The sequence below is a fragment of the Palaemon carinicauda genome, chromosome 9, assembly GCF_036898095.1.
Source record: "Palaemon carinicauda isolate YSFRI2023 chromosome 9, ASM3689809v2, whole genome shotgun sequence".
Taxonomy (NCBI): Eukaryota; Metazoa; Arthropoda; class Malacostraca; order Decapoda; family Palaemonidae; genus Palaemon; species Palaemon carinicauda.
In genome coordinates, this window is record NC_090733.1 from 66,163,622 (window position 1) to 66,184,407 (window position 20,786).

Here is a 20,786-nt window from a genome sequence, read left to right on the forward strand (position 1 = left end):
TTTCCTTTTTTTCTTGTATTTCGATAACCTAGGTCTGGTCACTGCTCTTGTCCGAAATCCAGAATGGTTCTTGGAACTCGTTGGTGAAAGGGAATCTTATCGATGAGTAGACCAACACCTATCCTACCACAAACTGTCTGTTTGTACTCTTCATACCAAACCTTTTCTTTGTTTTCCCTTGACTCCTTTTGACGCTTTCTAGGGAAAATTTCCTTATTTCGCCAATCGGTTTCATCAAATCCTTGACATTTCCTCCATCCGTTTCCTCTCGGTCCTTCCCTTTTTCTGCCAACATTTTAATCGGTCCGATGCTGATGGGTTCTCCTCGTACTTTCATCAGGTGTAAGGGAGCTTTCTTGAGATACTCGTCGGGTTTACAGCCATATGACAAACATGTCATGCACGGCAAAACTGGCACACGTCCTTATGCATGCCAGGCCAGAAAAAAATGTTTCTTAATCCTTTCTGTCCTCTTCCTTATTCCTATATGTCCAGTCTCATGCGCTACATCGATCACCTGTAATCTCAACGGTGTGGGAATCAATATCTGATGGTATATCCCCAATTCAGCATTCCCAGGGATATTGGCGGGTCTATGCCTCCTCATAATCAACCCGTCTTTAAGATAGTAACAGGTGGGAGACTGCTGTGTCTCTGTCTCATCCACCACACGGTACGATAACTCTGTTACAATCCTAACAGCGCTTTCCTACTCACTTGTCCTACTTCTAACGCTGAATTTTCTATTTCTTCCAGGTACATTTCTTCTTTGTCTTTGTCCACTCGTCTGTCGTTCCTCTTCCTTCGGGCTCTCTCGGGAGTTCTCGTCTTGCGTACCATCAAGGGAATCCTCTCCTTTGGAAAACAAATCCTCCAAGTTCATCGCTTCGCTCTTTTGGTTTCTCTTTCTTCTTTTGCAGCCACTTACTTCATCATATTTTTAGTCATCACACAACTAGGAAACAGATACGGGTAGTCCTTCTCCAGTTCAGTCGTAGGACTGTATTTCAATGGTTTTTCTGTTACAATGGGACAAGGCACAGATGGTGCTCCATCAACCTCATTACCCAGCACGACTTCTACTCTTTCGACAGCCAATGAATCCTTTACCACAACATCAAAATGGCCTGTCACCAACTCGCATGACAATTTCAAATGGCAAATAGGGGTAACCTCCTCACCTCCTATTCTCTTTAAAATGACTGAATCTCCTGTGAGAGACTGTTGCACAAACGGGTGTACACCTTTTATCACTGCACTATGGTTACAACCTGTGTTGCGCAATATCTTGAGCGGGGTTCGCTCACTCCCATCTATAGCGGCTAACATACCTTCGTAAATATACGGTTAAAAGGCATCCACGCTGTTTGGGGCTGTCCTGTTCGTCATGTAAACGTTAGCTGGTTTATTTTCTTCTTCGTCTTTTCCCGATTGTTTCTTCGTCTTTTCCCGATTGTTTCTTCGTCTTCGCATTCTGTGAAGCTCAATTATCCTTAACCACTTAGGCGACTGCTTTCGGTTAGTTCGACCGACATTCCTTACTGATATGGCCTCTATTGACACACTCATAACAGACAATATTATCCTTCTGCACGTCTTTCATGATACCTGAAGGAGAACCATTCGACGACTGTTGCTGTGGTACTATAGCATTTTTCTTTGGAACAGTACCAGTGCTACTTCCGCTGTAACTATTGAACTTGTTCATATACAGTAGTTATTACTGAACTGGTTTCCATAGTTCGGCGAATACTTGACACTTGGTTGGAACGAGGGTTGAAACTTCATACCCGAGGAGAGTTTACGACTGATAATATTATAATCTTTACTCAGCGAAGCAGCTTTATCAAGTTTCTTCACCTCTCTCTCAAGTACGTTTGACTATATTCATAAATTTCTTGGAAATACTGTTCCAGCACTATTAATTCTACTATATCAGCCATTTCTCTCATGTTAGCAGCCTCTATCCATTTTTTAAAACATTGTCGTACTTTATAAACGCTATCCAGGAAAGTAATTTTCTCGTCCTTCTGCAAACTTTGGAATCTTTTATTATAATGTTCAAGGGTCATCTGATACACTTGGAGCACGCTCCTTTTCCCTTCATGATTCTCCTTCCTCTGGTCCTGAGACAAGGAAAGATATGCACTGCATCCTTTTCCAATCAAGACAATCTGCAACAACACAGACCATTTATCCTCAGGCCATTCCATCGTCGATGCGACCCTTTCAAAATGATCAAAGAATTCATCAGAAGCATCTCTTTGAATTTTGGAATTAACCTCTGCATATTCGCCACATTAATCGTGGGAGTGCAAAGCAGGGGTCATCTTTGTCTATGTTGCCGACCTTGCACAAGCATTCAACAGCTCCAACTCCCTCGCATGTCGTGCAATTTCTCTTGCCCTTTCCTTCTCTTTTTCTTGCTGTTCTCTCTCTTCACTCTCTCGTTCTTCTCGTCTTGCTTTCATTTCCCTGGCATGTTTAGCGATTTCTCGGGCTTCTTCTCTCTCCCTTTCTTCCTGTTTCTGCTGTTCTGCCATCATTTTCAACTTAATCAAATTCTCTTCTGCTGCAATTTGTCGAATCTCAGCCTCTACATTCCTTTCTGCTTTCATACTTTCAGTTTTTGGGTCAACTGGTCCTTGCCTCGCTACAAATTCTGCTTCAGCATTCTCCAAAAGTTCGCGAGTGGCCACAATAGCCACAAACTTTTCCTAGTTTATCAACGCTTCTAAGGCTAGACACTTGATTTGAGCTTTAATCATGCCACTCGTTGCCTAGCCACCATATGCCATTAAAATAGAGCCAATGAGCTTTAGTTACATTAGCTTTTGACAATTCCTGATCAATTTGGTTTTCCAAAAACTCTTGAATATTAAGTAGGGCCCTCTTGTACTTTACAAAAATTATGAAATTAATGAAATTTACATAAATGTAACTGATACACTTACGTCTTTTGGCTCACACGAGGTTACCTAACAGATAGGCAAAATAAATACACTTCACTGTTTTAACCTAAATCTCACAGGGCCAGTTACAAAAAATTATGTTAAACAAGTACTTATATTAACACAATACACTTGAAAGATATTCGATGGATTCGTCAACGTTTGAACACACTAATCATGATATATGTTGGATAGAAGTCGTTAATCACATCTGAGAGGGCACACAATTGATGCACTTGAGAGGAGAGAGGGCGGACGAACTTTGATTCTTTCAATTAGATAGGCTGGGTCTTTTCTGCTGCTTATGCATTCCGGGGGACTAAATATATGGGCTTACTTATTCTAGATCCTTCTAGGTTAGAGGGTCTGGAAGCTTGGGGGGAAGTGCTTACGGCATCAATGTTGCCAACTAAGTAAATCGAACTGAGGAACTAACCTTGCTTGCAAGGCAACCCTCTGTCAGCTTTCGCCTTGAAACATTAAAAAAAAGAGTAACTCTATTTCGAGAAATTTCATCCACATTTTAACCACGTGAAAACATAAAGATAATGTGATACCTTGTGTTCATTCCTTGTATGTGTCGGACAGCATACCTAAACGAGTTTACATAAGACTTCGTAAAAAAATATGTGAAAATAAAATATTAATTGTTAAAATAAATATACTGACTTCAATGGAAAATACAATTAAATGAATGACGAAAGTTTTTTGTAATTTACATACATCTACTTAAACATCTCTTATATACACAAATGAAATACATGAATAAAATATTTACTCTAATACAAGACCAGCTTTGTAAGAGTATATATATATATATATATATATATATATATATATATATATATATATATATATAGATATATGTATATATATCTATATACATATATATATATATATATATATATATATATATATATATATATATATATATATATACCAAGCACTTCCCGGCAGTTGCTGAATTCTGCAGATAATAGGCGATATAAACCCTAAGGATCTTTTTCCTACCTATAGATATTCACTTAAGAAACGTAGTTGTATTTAAAATGTAAAATACTCTGCACAACTGGATGCACTACATTGTAATAATAATATACAGTAGTGCAGTATAATCAAGATTTTTTACTGACAATACTAACACACCCACCTCTGTTTCTTATACACACACACACACATATATGTATATATATATATATATATATATATATATATATATATATATATATATATATATATATATATATAATATGTGTATATATATATATAATATGTGTGTCTGTGTGTGGGAGGGTGGGTGTGTGTGTGAATGTATACGCATTTGAATGTGCTATACTTATCAAAAAGGCCAAAAAGGAAATTTATAAGTACTGTATGCTGTATACTGTTGTAATTACATGTCCTGTATGATGCTGATAATGAAAATATAGTAACATTATCACCAACATCTGCTAACTATCTGGCGCTCATGTCATATAATACACATATAAAGATATTCTAGTACCTTGGGAAGACCAACTATTAAACGTTGGGTGAACTGATTTTTCTTGGGGAGTGCAAATGGAGACTCTTTATCTATGGTAAGCAGCTCTTCTTGGAGGACACTCCAAAATCAAACCATTGGTCTCTTTTCTTGGTTAGTGCCATAGACTCTGTACCCTGGCCTTCTACTGTCTTGGGTTAGAGTTCTCTTGCTTGAGGGTACACTCGAGCACACTATTCACTCTTATTTCTCTTCCTCTTGTTTTGTTAAAGTTTTTATAGTTAATATAGGAGATAATTATTTTAATGTTACTCTTCTAAAAATATTTTATTTTCTTTCCTCACTGGGCTATTTTCCCTGTTGGAGCCTCTGGGTTTATAGTATTTTGCTTTTCCAACTAGGGTTGTAGCTTAGCAATTAATAATAATAATGATATTGAATTAAAAGCTCAAGATATAAACGAATGGCGAAATCGAAGTGAGTCCTTTTGCCTCAATAGGCGTGGGAAGAGATGATGATGATGATGATGATGATAAAGATCTTACAAATAAAAATGATTAAAAGAGAATATGAAAAATAATGTAGTTATGTATATTTGATGATATAAAATTAATAATAAACAATATTGCAATATGTGATCAGCGATATGAAATGGTTATATTATCATCTCTCTCTCTCTCTCTCTCTCTCTCTCTCTCTCTCTCTCTCTCTCTCTCTCTCTCTCTCTCTCTCTCTGTTGAACTAAAAGTAAAATTTTGTTTAAGGTTAAAAAATGATGAAGTTACTAATTTTTGATAATTTGATACATTTTGATTTGCTATAGAGAAAAAAATCGTGCATTTCTAAAGAAAGCAGTTTGATCCTCATAAGACTGAAATAACATATTATTATTATTATTATTATTATTATTATTATTATTATTATTATTATTATTATTATTAATTACTAAGCTACAACCCTAGTTGGAAAAGCAGGATGCTTTAAGTCCAAGGGCCACAACAAGGAAAATAGCCCAGCGAGGAAAGGAAACAAGGGAAAATAAAATATTTTAAGAGCAGTAATAACATTAAAATAAATAGTTCCTAAATAAACTATACTGTAAATACTTTAACAAAACAAGAGGAAGAGAAATAAGAGAGAATAGTGTGCCCAAGTGTACCCTCAAGCAAGAGAACTCTAGCCCAAGACAGTGGAAGACCATGGTACAGAGGCTATGGCACTACCCCAGACTAGAGAACAATGGTTTGATTTTGGAGCGTCCTTCTCCTAGAAGAGCTGCTTACCATAGCTGAAAAGTCTCTTCTACCCGTACCAAGAGGAAAGTAGCCACTGAATAATTACAGTGCAGTACTTAACCCCTTGGGTAAAGAAAAACAATGGTTTGGTAATCTCAGTGTTGTCAGGTGAATGTGTAGGCAAAGGGAAAGAACCGTAACCAGAGAGAAGGATTCAATGCAGTATTGTCTGGCCAGTCAAAGGACCCCATAACTCTCCAGCGGTAGTGTCTCAACGGGCGGCTGGTGCCCTGGCCAACCTACTACCTGCCAATAATAATATCAATAATATTCTGCATGCACAGAAATAAAAAAGAAAAATACCCTAAAAGACATTGACAACGGATGAAACAAGAAATAGTGTGACGTTTTATGAAATATAAACATATTCAAATAATTCTTTAAATTTGTATATGAAGATTGTGCATGGCCATGGTCGATGGTCGAACACAAGATTTTGAGCTGCTGCTTCGCTGTGGGAAATCAATGCATAAAATTCCAGAATACCATCTCTATATGCAAATTTCTTATTTCTTATATTTTAATGTTTATTATATCCAAACCTTAAATTTCTAATCATAATACAAAATACATGTAATCATGATAACAAGAAGCAATCAATTTACCTAAGATATAATGATAAATGAGATTAAAAAAAGGAATGAAAAGGCATACAATCGCAGGCTCTCTCTCTCTCTCTCTCTCTCTCTCTCTCTCTCTCTCTCTCTCTCTCTCTCTCTCTCTCTCTCTCTAAATAAATAAATAAATAAATAAACAATAAAATATACCTTATCAACATATATAAAAATTATTCGTTCGATCACATGCACATAATTTGTAATATTGATAAATGCACATTATAAACATAATTCCTAATCTAGATAAATACACGTTAACATTGTACAGTACTCACTTAGGCTATATGATCACGCAAACACAAAAAGTCATGAAATGATACAACTATACCCCCCCCTCTCTCTCTCTCTCTCTCTCTCTCTCTCTCTCTCTCTCTCTCTCTCTCTCTCTCTCTCTCTCTCTCTCTCTCTTCAATTATATATATATATATATATATATATATATATATATATATATATATATATATATATATATATATATATATATATATATACGTATATATATATATATATATATATATATATATATACATATACGTATATATATATATATATATATATATATATATATATATATATATATATATATATATGTATATATATACGTATATATATATATATATATATATATATATATATACATATACGTATATATATATATATATATATATATATATATATATATATATATATATATATATAATATATATATATATACATATATATATGATTCTATATTTCATATAAAGATACTTTTCAAAGGGATGAGAATAGTTTATTCATAATAATTAATAAAAGTTGTGTGAATAGCTAGTTAGAATCAGCTTCTTCGTCCATAACTTTTGTGTTAAAATTATTGAATAGATGTCAACATCGCCATTTTTTTCTGACCTCTCAGTTTTATCTGTGGTGTTTTCTTAGAAATTTAAAAATTTTTATGGGTAGAGCTGAACGTATTCGATGTTCTCATTTTATTATATCTATAATGAGCATTCTTTTACACAAGAGTATATATTTTCATTAACGAATAATAAAGACTCAAAAATTATTCTTTCAACAAACAACCAAAACTTTGTATTTCACTAAGCACCTGTGCCAAGTCAAGTGTGGAAGGGTTCACCGATGAGTGAAACTGTTGTTTTAGTCAAAGACTCGGAAATAAATTCAAAAAAGAAAAAAAAAACTATGATGCAATAAATTTGTCCATACAAACACTGTATTAAACAAAACGAATACACAAAGAATATATTGGGAAATACTGATTAAAATTGAATAAGGCTGATGAGAAATAAGAAATGGAATAAGGATAACACACAACAAGAAGGTAAAGAACGGTATAAGGAAGAATTATAGGCTTGAATAAACAGCAAATATGCGTGAATAACAAAAGTAAAAAGAAAAATGAAAATGAAACGGAAAAGTGGATAGAATGGGAAAAATCCCTTAGCCTTCGACATTGGATAAAACTAATAATGATAGAATATAGTTGGAAGACTTAATAAAAGTGAATAAAGAATATGAATGGGAATAAGAATGATATAGAATGAGTAGGATGCAGAATAAAGAAGTGTATGAGGAATTCACAAGTAACTAGATTTTGAATTAAAGAAGTCTAAGTATAATTGGAAATGAGATAGAAAAGAGGGTTGAATGAAAGAAACCTTTTGACTTTTGGGCCAATAATCCCTTTCCTTGAAACATGACTTTATAACTGCGTGGTGATGTAATGGCATTCAATTTAAATATTTTGCTCAGAGCTTCCACTTTAGTGACCGCAGTTAAGTTCAGTTCCAGTGTATATATTTATATAATGGTATCAGTAGTTCAGCAATGGATATACAAACCACGGATAAGGAGATTTGCTGTTAATAAACGAATATATATATATATATATATATATATATATATATATATATATATATATATATATATATATATATATATATATATATGTGTGTGTGTGTGTGTGTGTGTGTGTGTGTGTGTGTGTGTTTGCGTTTGATCACCTCTGCACTGAAAAGCTAAATTACACATAGAAATCGATGCCTTCAAAGTCGTCTTAATGCTTTAACTTAGCTAAACTAACAGAATGATTTTGATTGAGGACATAAGTATAATTTTTATCTGACAGAATGTTGAATAGAAACTTCATAGAAAGGAAAAGGGATGCACACCATGACAATGACCTCTCGCTCTTTTGTGAAAAGGGAAATGTTCCTGTCCGGTGAGTAATTACTTCGTTTCCAGGTGAGCAAATTCATTGTGTATCTATCATCTCTTGCGCAGCACAGGTGAGCAATACAAGTGGCAGTGTGGGTGATTTGTTATAAGTTAATGCCCCGAAGGCCAATGGCCTTTGCCACTACATTTCCGTGTGAGCGTTTTTTATTATTCGTTGGATATTAATTCAAAAGAAAATTCAGTCACCAATAAGAGGCTACGGCATGTAATCATTCAATTTGAAATTCCCCCATTTTCCACATTCACAGCATATAATGAAAAACTAACTCGGCATGTCTTCTGTTTGAGGCAATATTGAGATATCATCACGTGCAAGGGAATCAGCTACCAAGGGACTGGATAACACCGACAATGACCCATCACTTGGGCAAAGAGGCCATAAAAATTAATAAAAGATTCCTCCCATCACGGGACGAGATCAGTAGGGGGCGGTGGCGCAACATGCTTTTCATTGTTGACTGGCCTTAATTACTAAAATATTGAGCCTCTGCAAGTGGCCATGAACATCTCCTGAGATCTTGTATTTAATTTTAATCAAGTAAATGGAAGGGATTGAGGGTGATACATAATTCCTTACCAGACTCCAAAAGAAAAGATAGAATTTCAAGATGGCTAGACTGGAGGGTGATTGAGGGTTCCGGAATCATATAACTTCCTCACAATACCTTTGGAGACATTCTAGTGATGTAAGCTCTCATCACGCAAATTTCACCTCACTTATAGGGTCATTAACCAACAACGTAACAAAACCGCAAATTTATCTGAATCCCATCTTTTAATGCAAACATTATCTTTGAAAAAATTTTAATGGGTACGTAAGTAGAATTAAATCACAAACACACAGAAGAGAGAGAGAGAGAGAGAGAGAGAGAGAGAGAGAGAGAGAGAGAGAGAGAGAGAGAGAGAGAGAGAGAGAGAGGGGGGGGGGCTAAATGATAATATCAGACGTAAAACCTATTTTTTTCGCATTTATACTACCCTTAAAATCATTGTACTGTTTTCCATTAGATTTAATATTATCAAAATTTCAAATGAAATACTTGATAACTTTCACTATAATGAAACATCAAACATTATGAAAATAGAACCTGTTCGCAGGGATCTCTGAAATTTAATGATTTTGCAAGATACCCTTGAGAATTTTGAAAATATCATGCGCATTTTTTTTTCTTTTTTACAGAAGTAAGATGGTAATGGTGCTGAACCTGAGACCCTACCCTCTCTATTAAATGTTGAGTAAAATATGCACAAAGATTTTAAAATGCATATACTATTATACCAGTGACATGAAATAGGGAAAAGATTAAAGCAGTAACATTTTCCCAGACCAACTTACCATTTCAATCTAGTGGCTTGCCAAGAATACTGAAACTCAGCAACGAGTCATTGAAAGTCATGACGGATTATTTTTACTTTTACTTTTCAGTTGAGAAGTGAAGGACCTCTTTTTCGTTAGGTCATGAATTTATACCGTAGATAATAAAAAGTACATACATTTTCTGATAAAGGGAATAGCAAAAAACATAAATGTGACTACACAAAAGTTATTCGAGGTAGGCCTAATGGTGCCTTCAGTAATAATACAAGAAATCCCACTAGTGGATATCCTTCAAAGAGATTAAAATCCTCTGTCATTTTACATTCATGAACCAGTAGTTTCGTTTTTCAATTAAGTGGGTTTCTAACGCGCACAATCTGTATTCACAATTGATATATTATATACATTAAAACAATATTCTGGATCCTTTCCATTCACTATAGGCTATTCTTGGTACTGCGACAAACGACATACTTAAGAGCCCACTTTACCTCTGCTATATTTGAATGAACGTAGAGGCTAATCGGACAAGCAAATCAAGGAGTTCTGACTGATCAAAGCATTACGAGAAATAATAAAAACGTAACGGGGGTCTGATCTTGAAGAAATAACTACACCAGTCTCTTGATTATTATTATTATTATTATTATTATTATTATTATTATTATTACTTTCTAAGCTACAACCTTAGTTGGAAAAGCAGGATGCTATAAGGCAAGGGGCTCCAACAGGAAAATAGCCCAGTGAGGAAAGGAAACAAGAAAAAATAAAATATTTTAAGATCAGGAACATCAAAATAGCTATTTCCTATGTAAACTGTAAAAACTTTAACAAAACAAGAGGAAGAGAAATAAGAGTAGTGTGCCAGAGTGTATCCTCAAGCAAGAGAACTCTAACTCAAGACAATAGAAGACCATCGTATAAAGGCTAAGGCACTACCCAAGACTTAAAGAAAAATGGTTTGATTTTGGAGTGACCTTCTCCTAGAAGAGCTGCTTACCATAGCTACAATTACAGTGCAGTAGTTAGCCCCTTCGGTGAAGAGGAATTGTATGATAATCTTAGTGTTGTCAGTTGTACGAGGTTAGAGAAGAATGTGCCAGACTATTCGGTGGATGTGTAAGCAAAGGGAAAATTAACCGTAACCAGAGAGGAGAATCCAATGTAGTGCTGTCTGGCCAGTTAAAGGACCCAATATCTCTCTAGCGATATTAAAAGGATAGAATACTATAGAAATTAATGAAAAGAGAAACAAGAAAAGAATTTCAAGGCTTAGCAGAAAAGGTAGAGAAGCAACGACTCGAGAGGTTATAATCTTGCTAATCTATACTGAGCAGACGTGGATAACGATCCATAGTGGGTTGTACCGACGTGTTTGTGATAACTGAGAGGCGAGGTGAATGTAACTAACTTTATATCAACGGTTTCAAAAATCAAAACAAAATCATCCATGAACAGGCAGGTTTAAACAGGTTGTTAACAGTGCGTACGTTCGTGTGTGAAACACGTGCGGTACAGGGTATTACCACGACGTCTTCGAGAAGAGGCCTCTAAATAGGAGAGCAATATTCTAAATAAAAAAAAAAAAGGGGGGGGGGGGAGGGCAAGGCCAATAAGTTGCTTTAGTATTTGGAAAGAACAAAACGCCGTAACACCTCTTTCAGAAAATATCTTATTTAAAGATCATTAACAAACAAATTGTCACCTTCATTCCCTTCCTGCAATATTATACTGAATGTTCTTACTTAATAAGTATTATGAAAGTAGAGCTCAGCAGATAAAGAACAGTTGATCCCGTCTGAGGAAAAACTCAAAGCTTCAACATCAGTTGAAATAGCTGTTCATCCTGGACAGTGGACAACAAGGCTACAGCTATCCTCTTATCGTCAACTCGTCATCAGCAATCTTGTCCGTAAGTGGAAAGGTCTCTCATCGCTAGTCTGTAACACAACGCACCCGCAATATTCTCCGGGAGATATAAGAGGCAGATTAGGATAAAGCAATGACGAAAAAGCTCTCTAAACGATGCGGGTTCCTTCACAACTTATCTGAAAAGAACAATGGAACTTGACCTCTCTCTCTCTCTCTCTCTCTCTCTCTCTCTCTCTCTCTCTCTCTCTCTCTCTCTCTCTCTCAAGCAAATATCATTGAAAATCTTATCTTATTTGGATGAATAAATTGGAAGAATGAAACTGTTTAATACAAAATGCTTAATGGACAAACTTTATTCCATCCATGAGGACCTATATAATTTAAAACATTTCATTTACCAGGAAGTGACGATAAGGTCCTTACCTACAAAGAGTTTATTCATTAATGACTTCATGAAACCCTGCTTCAGAAAACGTTTCATTTCGATAGGAAACATTTTTCCGATGAAAATAAAATGCTATTGCTTTTCTGACAAACAATTGAATTACAGGAGCAACAAAATACTTCCATTTTTCTTAAGGTAGAAAAAATAGCAGCAATTAATAACTTGGGTCACATGTAGTCAGATTATTTTATTTCAAAAATCTCTCTCTCTTTGATAACATTGAGCTGAAAGTGTAATGGGAAAGTGTATTGTTCAAGATTCCCCCTTTTCACATTGATTGCATAAATCATCAAGTATATGATACTCCACGTTATTCTAAGTCCATTAGTAGATTCCCACCTATTATTGTATTGCTTTATTTCGGACATAGTCAATTTCTGATGGATAAACAATGTCCGGACATGAGTTTTTCTTTTTCTAGTGACACCATAGTTCCTTAGTGACAATGAACGGCTTATGATAACACATTTTAATGGAAATGATCTATTTTGACCTTCTATGTCAATGGAAATATCTTTTGAACTGACTTAACAGCATATAAGGAATTAAGGAATGGAACACATCTGACTTACAAATTACTGATTATGTTACCGGGTCTTGGCTAGCCAGGATAGTAAAAAACTAGTTGTATTGGTAATTAAGTAACTTCCAAGGATAAATGCCAAAATGTTGTTACAATGAAATATTTCATCTACACTATATATAAATTACAAAAAAAAAAATTCTAATCGTTAATCAGAAATATTGCACGATTTAATATTGTATACATTTTTTAATAAAAGTAAAAAAAAAACAAATGCTGGAAATAGATAAATTCGGTTCAAAATCTGTCCCTAATAGCTGGGTACCCGAATCTTTCTTCCATATCCGGGCTTCTACTGAATCCGACCCAAGGATAAGGGGAGGACATTGCCTCAAAGACAGTTGTGCAAATTGCTGGTAAACGAAATTGAAAGAGTCACTCAGGTGTAAAGAAGATTTTGTTCGTTGATGATTGACAAGTCGAGCAGTGATAGGAATAACAAATACAGATCAATTGAAAACCCAAGTGAAATTTGTTATCAAACGCCATTAAGACATGATACATTTCATAGATATTGTAACAATTCTTTTAAAAAACATCATAGTACTAATGAAATCTTAAAAAAAAAACAAAGCCATTCTTAGCAGGCCCGCACCAGTTTTCAGTACATATACTGTCTTGAAGCGAATATTATTGTGTTGGAATAAGCAAGTCTGCCCTTTATCAAAAGCCGTGTTACATATACAAAATTTGTTAAACAAAACTTTTAAAACTTATTTTTGGATGCTACTTTCCATAATAACATCCTCAGAACTTTGCCCATCACGAAGGAATAATACATAACAATAGAAGTCGAAAACTATATAACGTCACAATACATAACATTCTCTTTTTTATTTCAATATTTTGGTATAAACATTACAAGGCAGAAAACGGAAATACTGTCTTTAATACCTCTTTCTTAGAAAACATTGCATGCAAATCACATTCACGTCGCTCATACATAGTATGAGCAAAAAATCTATTTGCCATTTGCTGATGATGTATGCTCATAAAATATTCATTATTATTATTATTATTATTATTATTATCATTGTATGTAGGTAATTAAGCGTACAGGAACAATTTTCTGTAACGTATTGCTTTCTCCCTTTGATATATATATATATTATATAATATTTATATATATATATATACATATACTTAATATATGTATATATATATATATATATATATATATATATATATATATATATATATATATATATATATATATATATATATGAATATATATATTCTTACGAGACTGGTCTAGTGTGGAGTAAATATTGTAGTTTATTAATAATTTTATTTATACTTCATATATTTTCATTTGTGCATTGAAGAGATGATACCCAGCCATTAAAATCAGCTCCTCTCATGTACATATAAGTATTTTTATGTAAATTACTTAAAACTTTCGTTGTGAATTTCATTGGACCTTTTTATTCAAGTTAATATATGTGAATTTACGCATTCTTTAAGAATTAACTCTTTACTTTATGTATGTTTGGTACGAAGTCTTACGTAGGCTATTTGAGAGTGTTGTAGGATTCGTACGAGATAGTTACAAGGGCTTAGGGAATGTTCTTTTATATTTTATGAAGTATTGTGTCATGTTAGAGAGAGAGTGTTCAGTGACATGTGCTTTGGAGGTTTCTTTACCAAGTGCTTTGAATTAGAAATTTCACGAATACCCGACGAGGGGATGTTATTTTTTTTTTTATTTCTGGGACAATAGGTAGGCGAAGCTAGCTGGGAAGTTGTCTCGCGGGTGCATTGGTGTGCATCTGAAAGTTGCCTGAAACCCCCTGATTCGCTCTTGACATTTTTATCTAGTTAAAAACTCTGAAGCCCTCAGGCAGAGGCTACGCTTCCCAAATAATTTGGAACCTTCTGGAATTAGCAAAAATTCATATAAAAGGTGACAAAGGTTAGGTTACCATCAGAGACAGACAGACATAGAGATAGAGTTAAAACTGCAGCCTGAAAATAGCCTCCTTCCCTCTCCCTCTCTCACTCCTCCGCACGTAATCCAGTGTATTTGTCGAAAGTGTTTAATGCGTTTTAGTGTGTCCTCTCTTAAGTGACTCTGTGCCCCAAAGTAAATTGTGTGTCGAAAAATACGCAAGACTAAAGGGTGATTTTGAATTCATGGTATTGGGGTGAGTGTTGACACTGTATAACAATTTTTTGTAAACAACCCTGTAGGCAGGATAGGTTATGTGAAGTGTTCTGGTTAGCTAGTATTCATTAAGAGTCAAACTTAAACATTGTATTATTTCAGAATTATTTCAAGCATTTGTATTATTTTCATTGCATTATTTCTTTTCTTAGGTTAAGGTTTATTCAGACATAATAGTTCAAGTCAGGTTATTATATAATTTCAGATCGTAACATTTTTGTCTTATTCTAAGTTTTATTTAGAATTAATTTTTTTCCAGTGACTTATTTTTTGTTATGTAAATTCTTTTCAAAGTGTTGAAACTTAAATAGAATATATCTATTTTTGTAGAGTTTATTATTCCAATCATCATTATTTAAGACCAGATTCCGCTATATTCGACAAATACGCTGGATTACGTGCGGGAGGAGAGAGAGAGAGGGAGAGGGGAAGAGAGGCTATTTTCAGGTTGCAGTTTTAACTCTATCTCTATGTCGGTCTGTCTCTGACGGTAACCTAACCTTTGTCACCTTTTATATGAATTTTGCTAATTCCAGAAGGTTCCAAATTATTTGGGAAGCGTAGCCTCTGCCTAAGGGCGTCAGAGTTTCCAACTAGATAAAAATGTCAAGAGCGAATCAGGGGGGTTTCGGGCAACTCACAGATGCACACCAATACACCCGCGAGACAACTTCCCGGCTAGCTCTGCCTCCCTATTGTCCCCGAATTAAAAAAAACATAACATCCCCCTTCGACGGGTATTCGTGAAGAACCACACTGAGTAAAATAATTTTTAATAATACTTAAGAGTAATAACCCAGTTTGGTTTTAAGTGTGCTTAAGAGACATTTGGATACTCAGTATTATACTCAGTATATTGCTGTCTGAGAGTTATTTAACATTCTCAGAATTCGGGTATTAATCTTTTAAAGTGTAACAGTTTTAATGTAAAACCAAACACGGGAGTTTTGAATTCGAGAGGTTGACTAACTTACCAGTCGCAGTATATATGATATTATATATTTGGTTCCAAGTCACGAGTCATAGTATAATGTATTTTGTTAGAGCCCAGACCAGAGAGCCATATCATACAATATATATATATATATATATAATATATATATATATATACATATATATAATATATATATATATATATTATATATATATATATATATATATATATATGATATAGTACATATACTGTGTATATGTGTGTATATATATTTATATATATACAGTATATATGTATATATATATATATATATATATATAATATATATATATATATATATATATATATAATATATATATATATATATATATATATACATATACACTGTATATATACATACATTTATATATATATATATATATATAAATATATTTATATATAAATATATATAATAAATATAATATTTATATATGAATATATATATATATATATATATATATATATATATATATATATATAATTCCATAAATATATATATCTATATCTATTTATCTATCTAATATAATATATATATATATATATAGTATATATACTTATATATATATATATATATATATATATATATAGTATATATATAATGATAGATAGACAGATAGATACACATCTCATTAGCAAAATAAAATAAAATACTTTTACTCGATAAACATATAAGAATATCTTTTGATGTGTATTCTTTCACGAGTAAGAATTAACAGTATGTAACAACAATATACTGGAACACACCATAAGCTATTCTTATAAATTCAGACAAAATAGGGAGTTTTTTAAATTTTGACAAATGGTGTCAATCTTTCATTTATGTAAACTGCAGCGCAAATAAGTGACAGAAGATATTTGTTTTTTTTTTTTTTTTTTTTTTTTTTTTTCTGGGCTAATGTCTGTTTTAGATTCCTTACAACCTGAAGTATTAATTTGGCCTATTTGACTCTGCTGTCCATAGCAAAGTAAATGGAAATAATGGTTAGAAAAATTCAGTATCACAATATACTGTTAATTCTTTCGCTCGTGCAAATATACACACACTTAAAAGCACACTGTAGATCGAATGTCGAGAGAGGCAAGATGTCTTACGGTCTGTTTTGAAAGTTTGGGATCCTGAGAGTAAGGGAGATTCTTACAACTCCTGTCACTGAGGGTTTCAGCTGAACAACTTTGAAGGTCATTTGGTGCCTTGGCTAACGCTGTTTTGAAATAATATTTCGTTATTAGTATCATCGAAAGGTTTAATGGATTATAAGTATATGTGAAAACTTCAGAGTAATGGATGTCCTTCAAAGACAGGGGATAGATGAATCCTATGTTAGAGAATTTGAATATATCTGGACGGGAATTTCAATATTCGTAATACTAAATAAGATAGAGAGAAAATTTCGATGAGAAAGGAGTTAAACAGGGAGACGCCATTTATTCTAAAATAATTCACAGGGTTCCTAGAAGTTTTTAAAAAATTAGATTGGAAAAATAAGAATTAATTTCAATGGTGAATACCTTAACAACTTGAGAATTGCATATGAAATAGTTCTGTTTAGTGAATCATGTGAGGAATTGCAATGGAGAAAGCAGAAATGTAGGACCGAAAATTAATACGAGTAAAATTAATGTAATGTTCAATAAAAATTCAGGTACAACAAATGAGAGTTATGGGCGAGCCTCTGGACATTGTAAATGGATATAAGTACTTAGGACACACAATAAGCGTTTCCCCAGGACACAAGACCGAAATTAAAAGAAGGATAAGCATGGGATGGAGAGCTTTTGGTAAACAAAAGGAGTTTATGAAAAGTGAAATGCCATTTTCTCTAAAAGAAAAGTATTTAATCAGATGATGCTGCCAGTATTACCTTTGTATCACAAACTTGCAGTCTATACTAAAGCCTTAGAACATAATCTAGTTACAACTCAAAAAGCGCTGGAAAGGATAATGATGGGAATAACACCGACAGAAAAAAGATTAACATGGATACGAGAGCAAACTAAAGTAGAGGATTTTATAATAACACGTAAGAAAAGAAATGAACATGAACAGGTCATATAATTAGAATGACAGATGATAAAAGACCATTAAGAATACCAGAATGGGCCCCCAGAGATTGCAAAAGACACCCGGGAAAGGAGAGAAGACGATGGGTTGACGAACTAAAAGGTTTGTGGGTGTGGATTGGCAAAACCAGAGGCAGGCGCAAGTGGAAGGACGTGTCCAAGGCCTTTGTTCCGCGCTGCACTAGTAACGGCTAATGATAATGAATATGATGAAGTATATTTAAAAGGAGCATTCAATTGGATTTATGAATTTGGTTCAAAGAGCCCGGGCTTGGAGACTGAAGTTCATTCAGGGGCTATGTGCAACTGCAGGTGGGGGGTGGGGGAGAGAAACGGGAATTCAGGGTAGTGAGTAAAGGAGCAGAATGTGAGCGACGCTGCTGAGGGGGTGCAAAGAATGCTGCAAACGCCTTCAATTAATATTAGCTAGAGTGCACTGGTGAGGTGCACCATCATCAGCACTAACCCCCTATATAGAAACATTAGTAGCTTCATCGATATGTATAACTTTGCCCCTGTAGCGCATTTCCCAGTTGTTACTTTTTTTGCCATGTAATAAACAGTTGTAGGAGAGAGAGAGAGAGAGAGAGAGAGAGAGAGAGGGAGAGAGAGAGAAGAGAGCTTTCCAATTCTTTAGCATAGACTTAATAAGTTTTAGGCAAACTAAAGACAACTAATACAAAATGCATAATCTAATGTGAAGCCAACTCTTGGAAGTTATATTGCTTTAGCGCCAATGAAAGTAAATAAACCGGTTCTGTCAATGAAAAAGAGGTGACCTACAGAAGCAAAGTCTGGTACTATATCAAAGAAATTTCTCTTTACTCAAAATCAGTCCTTTAACACACACACACACACACACACACACACACACACACACACACACACACACAAACAAACAAACGCCGTTTATCTTCAATGTAAAAGTTATCAGAAGTCCTTATTCCAGAACACACTTTTCTGTTTACTCAGAAGCCTTTTATGAACGTAGCATTCTCACCGAATGTTTCTGCACCTAACATTACCATTCACTAATTAGGGTCATATCGCCGCCGGTTAATGAAATTTATCATGTGGCAAGAGCATTGGATAGAAGAAACAAGCCACCATACTTCTTGCAAGGAAAGGTAATCAAAGAGAGAGAGAGAGAGAGAGAGAGAGAGAGAGAGAGAGAGAGAGAGAGAGAGAGAGAGAGAGAGAGAGAGAGAGAGATCGAACGAGTTCCTAACTTTCACATAAAGGTATTTAAATCTCGGTGCTATTTTTTGTTAGCGCTGTGGCCAGACTCCTTCGGCAGCGAGAAGAAATGGGTTCATGGTCACCTGTGGTAAGCAACGGCTAGATTACCTGAGGAACCTTATATGGGTGAGAGTTTCTCCACTTTTAACAACAAATTGTCAGCGTAACATTTCCACTAATATGCTTGACAGAGAGAGAGAGAGAGAGAGAGAGAGAGAGAGAGAGAGAGAGATCAAGTTGTGTGGGAATACCTTATCTACGTTCATTAATCAATGCAATTTACGTACTTTATAATCAACAAAGATGTAAAGCTATGTATAAAAAATAAAGGTACATAATGGTGAACTCTAAACCCTGTATACACAATTAATATTTTTATATATTTGAACCTAAGGAAACATAATTTGAATCAGTCTCATGTAGTTGGAGATGAATTATTTCAGGCTTCACAGAAACAATCTCAATGAAGTATACATGCTAACACTTACAAACAATGTTTGTATACATATATTGTATAACAACCTAGTTCGGATAAACATTTTGTAAATACACGAAGAAGAGCTTATTTAATATAAAAATTATGTTCAATAACAACAAAAATATTCTTTATATTATTTTATGTAGGTAATATTTCACAGCATCACTCAAAAATAGCATTTTTTTTTCTTTTTTTTTTTTTGCTGTGCGTTTTATACACTGGATTTGTCTTGTATTCATTATCGACGAGAAGGTGTGAGTGATACATATCTTGACATGCCTTGCTAAATAGAGGGCTTTCCAGGAAACACCTAGAGAACGCAGGTGATGATTATTTGTCAAGACCAATTCTAAATTTACTCCACAGGCGTCCTCTGTCTTTGAACTTACCCATTCCCCTCTTAACAACAACAAAGTAATTGAGTTGTGCCGAAAACACAGCAACGTTTAAATCCGATTGGGAGAACTTACTTTACAAGATAATTAACGCAATCCTGCAATATCTGTACACGACAAACTTTTAAGCGTTTGATCATGTGACCACAAAGAAAGTAAACAACAGATTAAATGTGGGAGAGATCGTTTCACTTCCTTGAGACGAAGTCATTTGTTATACAAGATTCCTTCTGTCTTTCGCATATTACTTAGTTTAAAGATATGGTTGAAAATGAATGTTCAAATCACAAATATCTTCAGCTAGACTATTCTTGATAACTATTCGAAATTTAACCTAATTGACTACGAGATACACGTATACATCTGGCATCTCAAAACTGGCTTCAGTAGGTGCTGTGGGAACAAGAAAAGGGAGAGTGGGAATTTGCTACAAACCTTTCTTTCTCATTACAGGAAGCTTGTTGCTGCTCCAAACTCAAACACAACATTGCTTCAAAGGATCTGGAACCTCAACTTACTTTTAACTAAAATGCTTACTTAAAAATTTGTGAAGTTTACATTTCAATCCAATATCATTTTACATACATGGTTGAAATCATGCTCTCTTAAATACAGGTATGTGCGATTATAAAAAAAAACCCTCAGCACTGCAATAGTAATGAAAAAAGTAAGGT

At 34.1% G+C, this 20,786-nt stretch overlaps 1 protein-coding gene across 1 annotated transcript; it reads right to left on the bottom strand.

Moving 5' to 3' along the window:
• Positions 1 to 924: 924 nt before the first annotated feature.
• Positions 925 to 2,213, bottom strand: LOC137646463 (uncharacterized). Its single transcript, XM_068379565.1, has 3 exons — positions 1,876 to 2,213; positions 1,543 to 1,691; positions 925 to 1,331 (listed from the first exon to the last, which is right to left on the bottom strand). Exons 1-3 carry the CDS (start codon positions 2,211 to 2,213, stop codon positions 925 to 927), a joined length of 894 nt encoding a protein of 297 aa, XP_068235666.1.
• Positions 2,214 to 20,786: the final 18,573 nt, after the last annotated feature.

Bases quoted from the DNA above. Each gene is read 5' to 3' on its own strand.
- LOC137646463 (XM_068379565.1), bottom strand. From the start codon at position 2,213: ATGGAATGGCCTGAGGATAAATGGTCTGTGTTGTTGCAGATTGTCTTG. The intron at 1,692-1,875 runs GTACTTGAGAGA...CAAGTTCAATAG, and splicing joins ATTTATGAATATAGTCAAAC to TTACAGCGGAAGTAGCACTG. The intron at 1,332-1,542 runs GTAAGGAATGTC...ATATTTACGAAG, and splicing joins TGTCAATAGAGGCCATATCA to GTATGTTAGCCGCTATAGAT.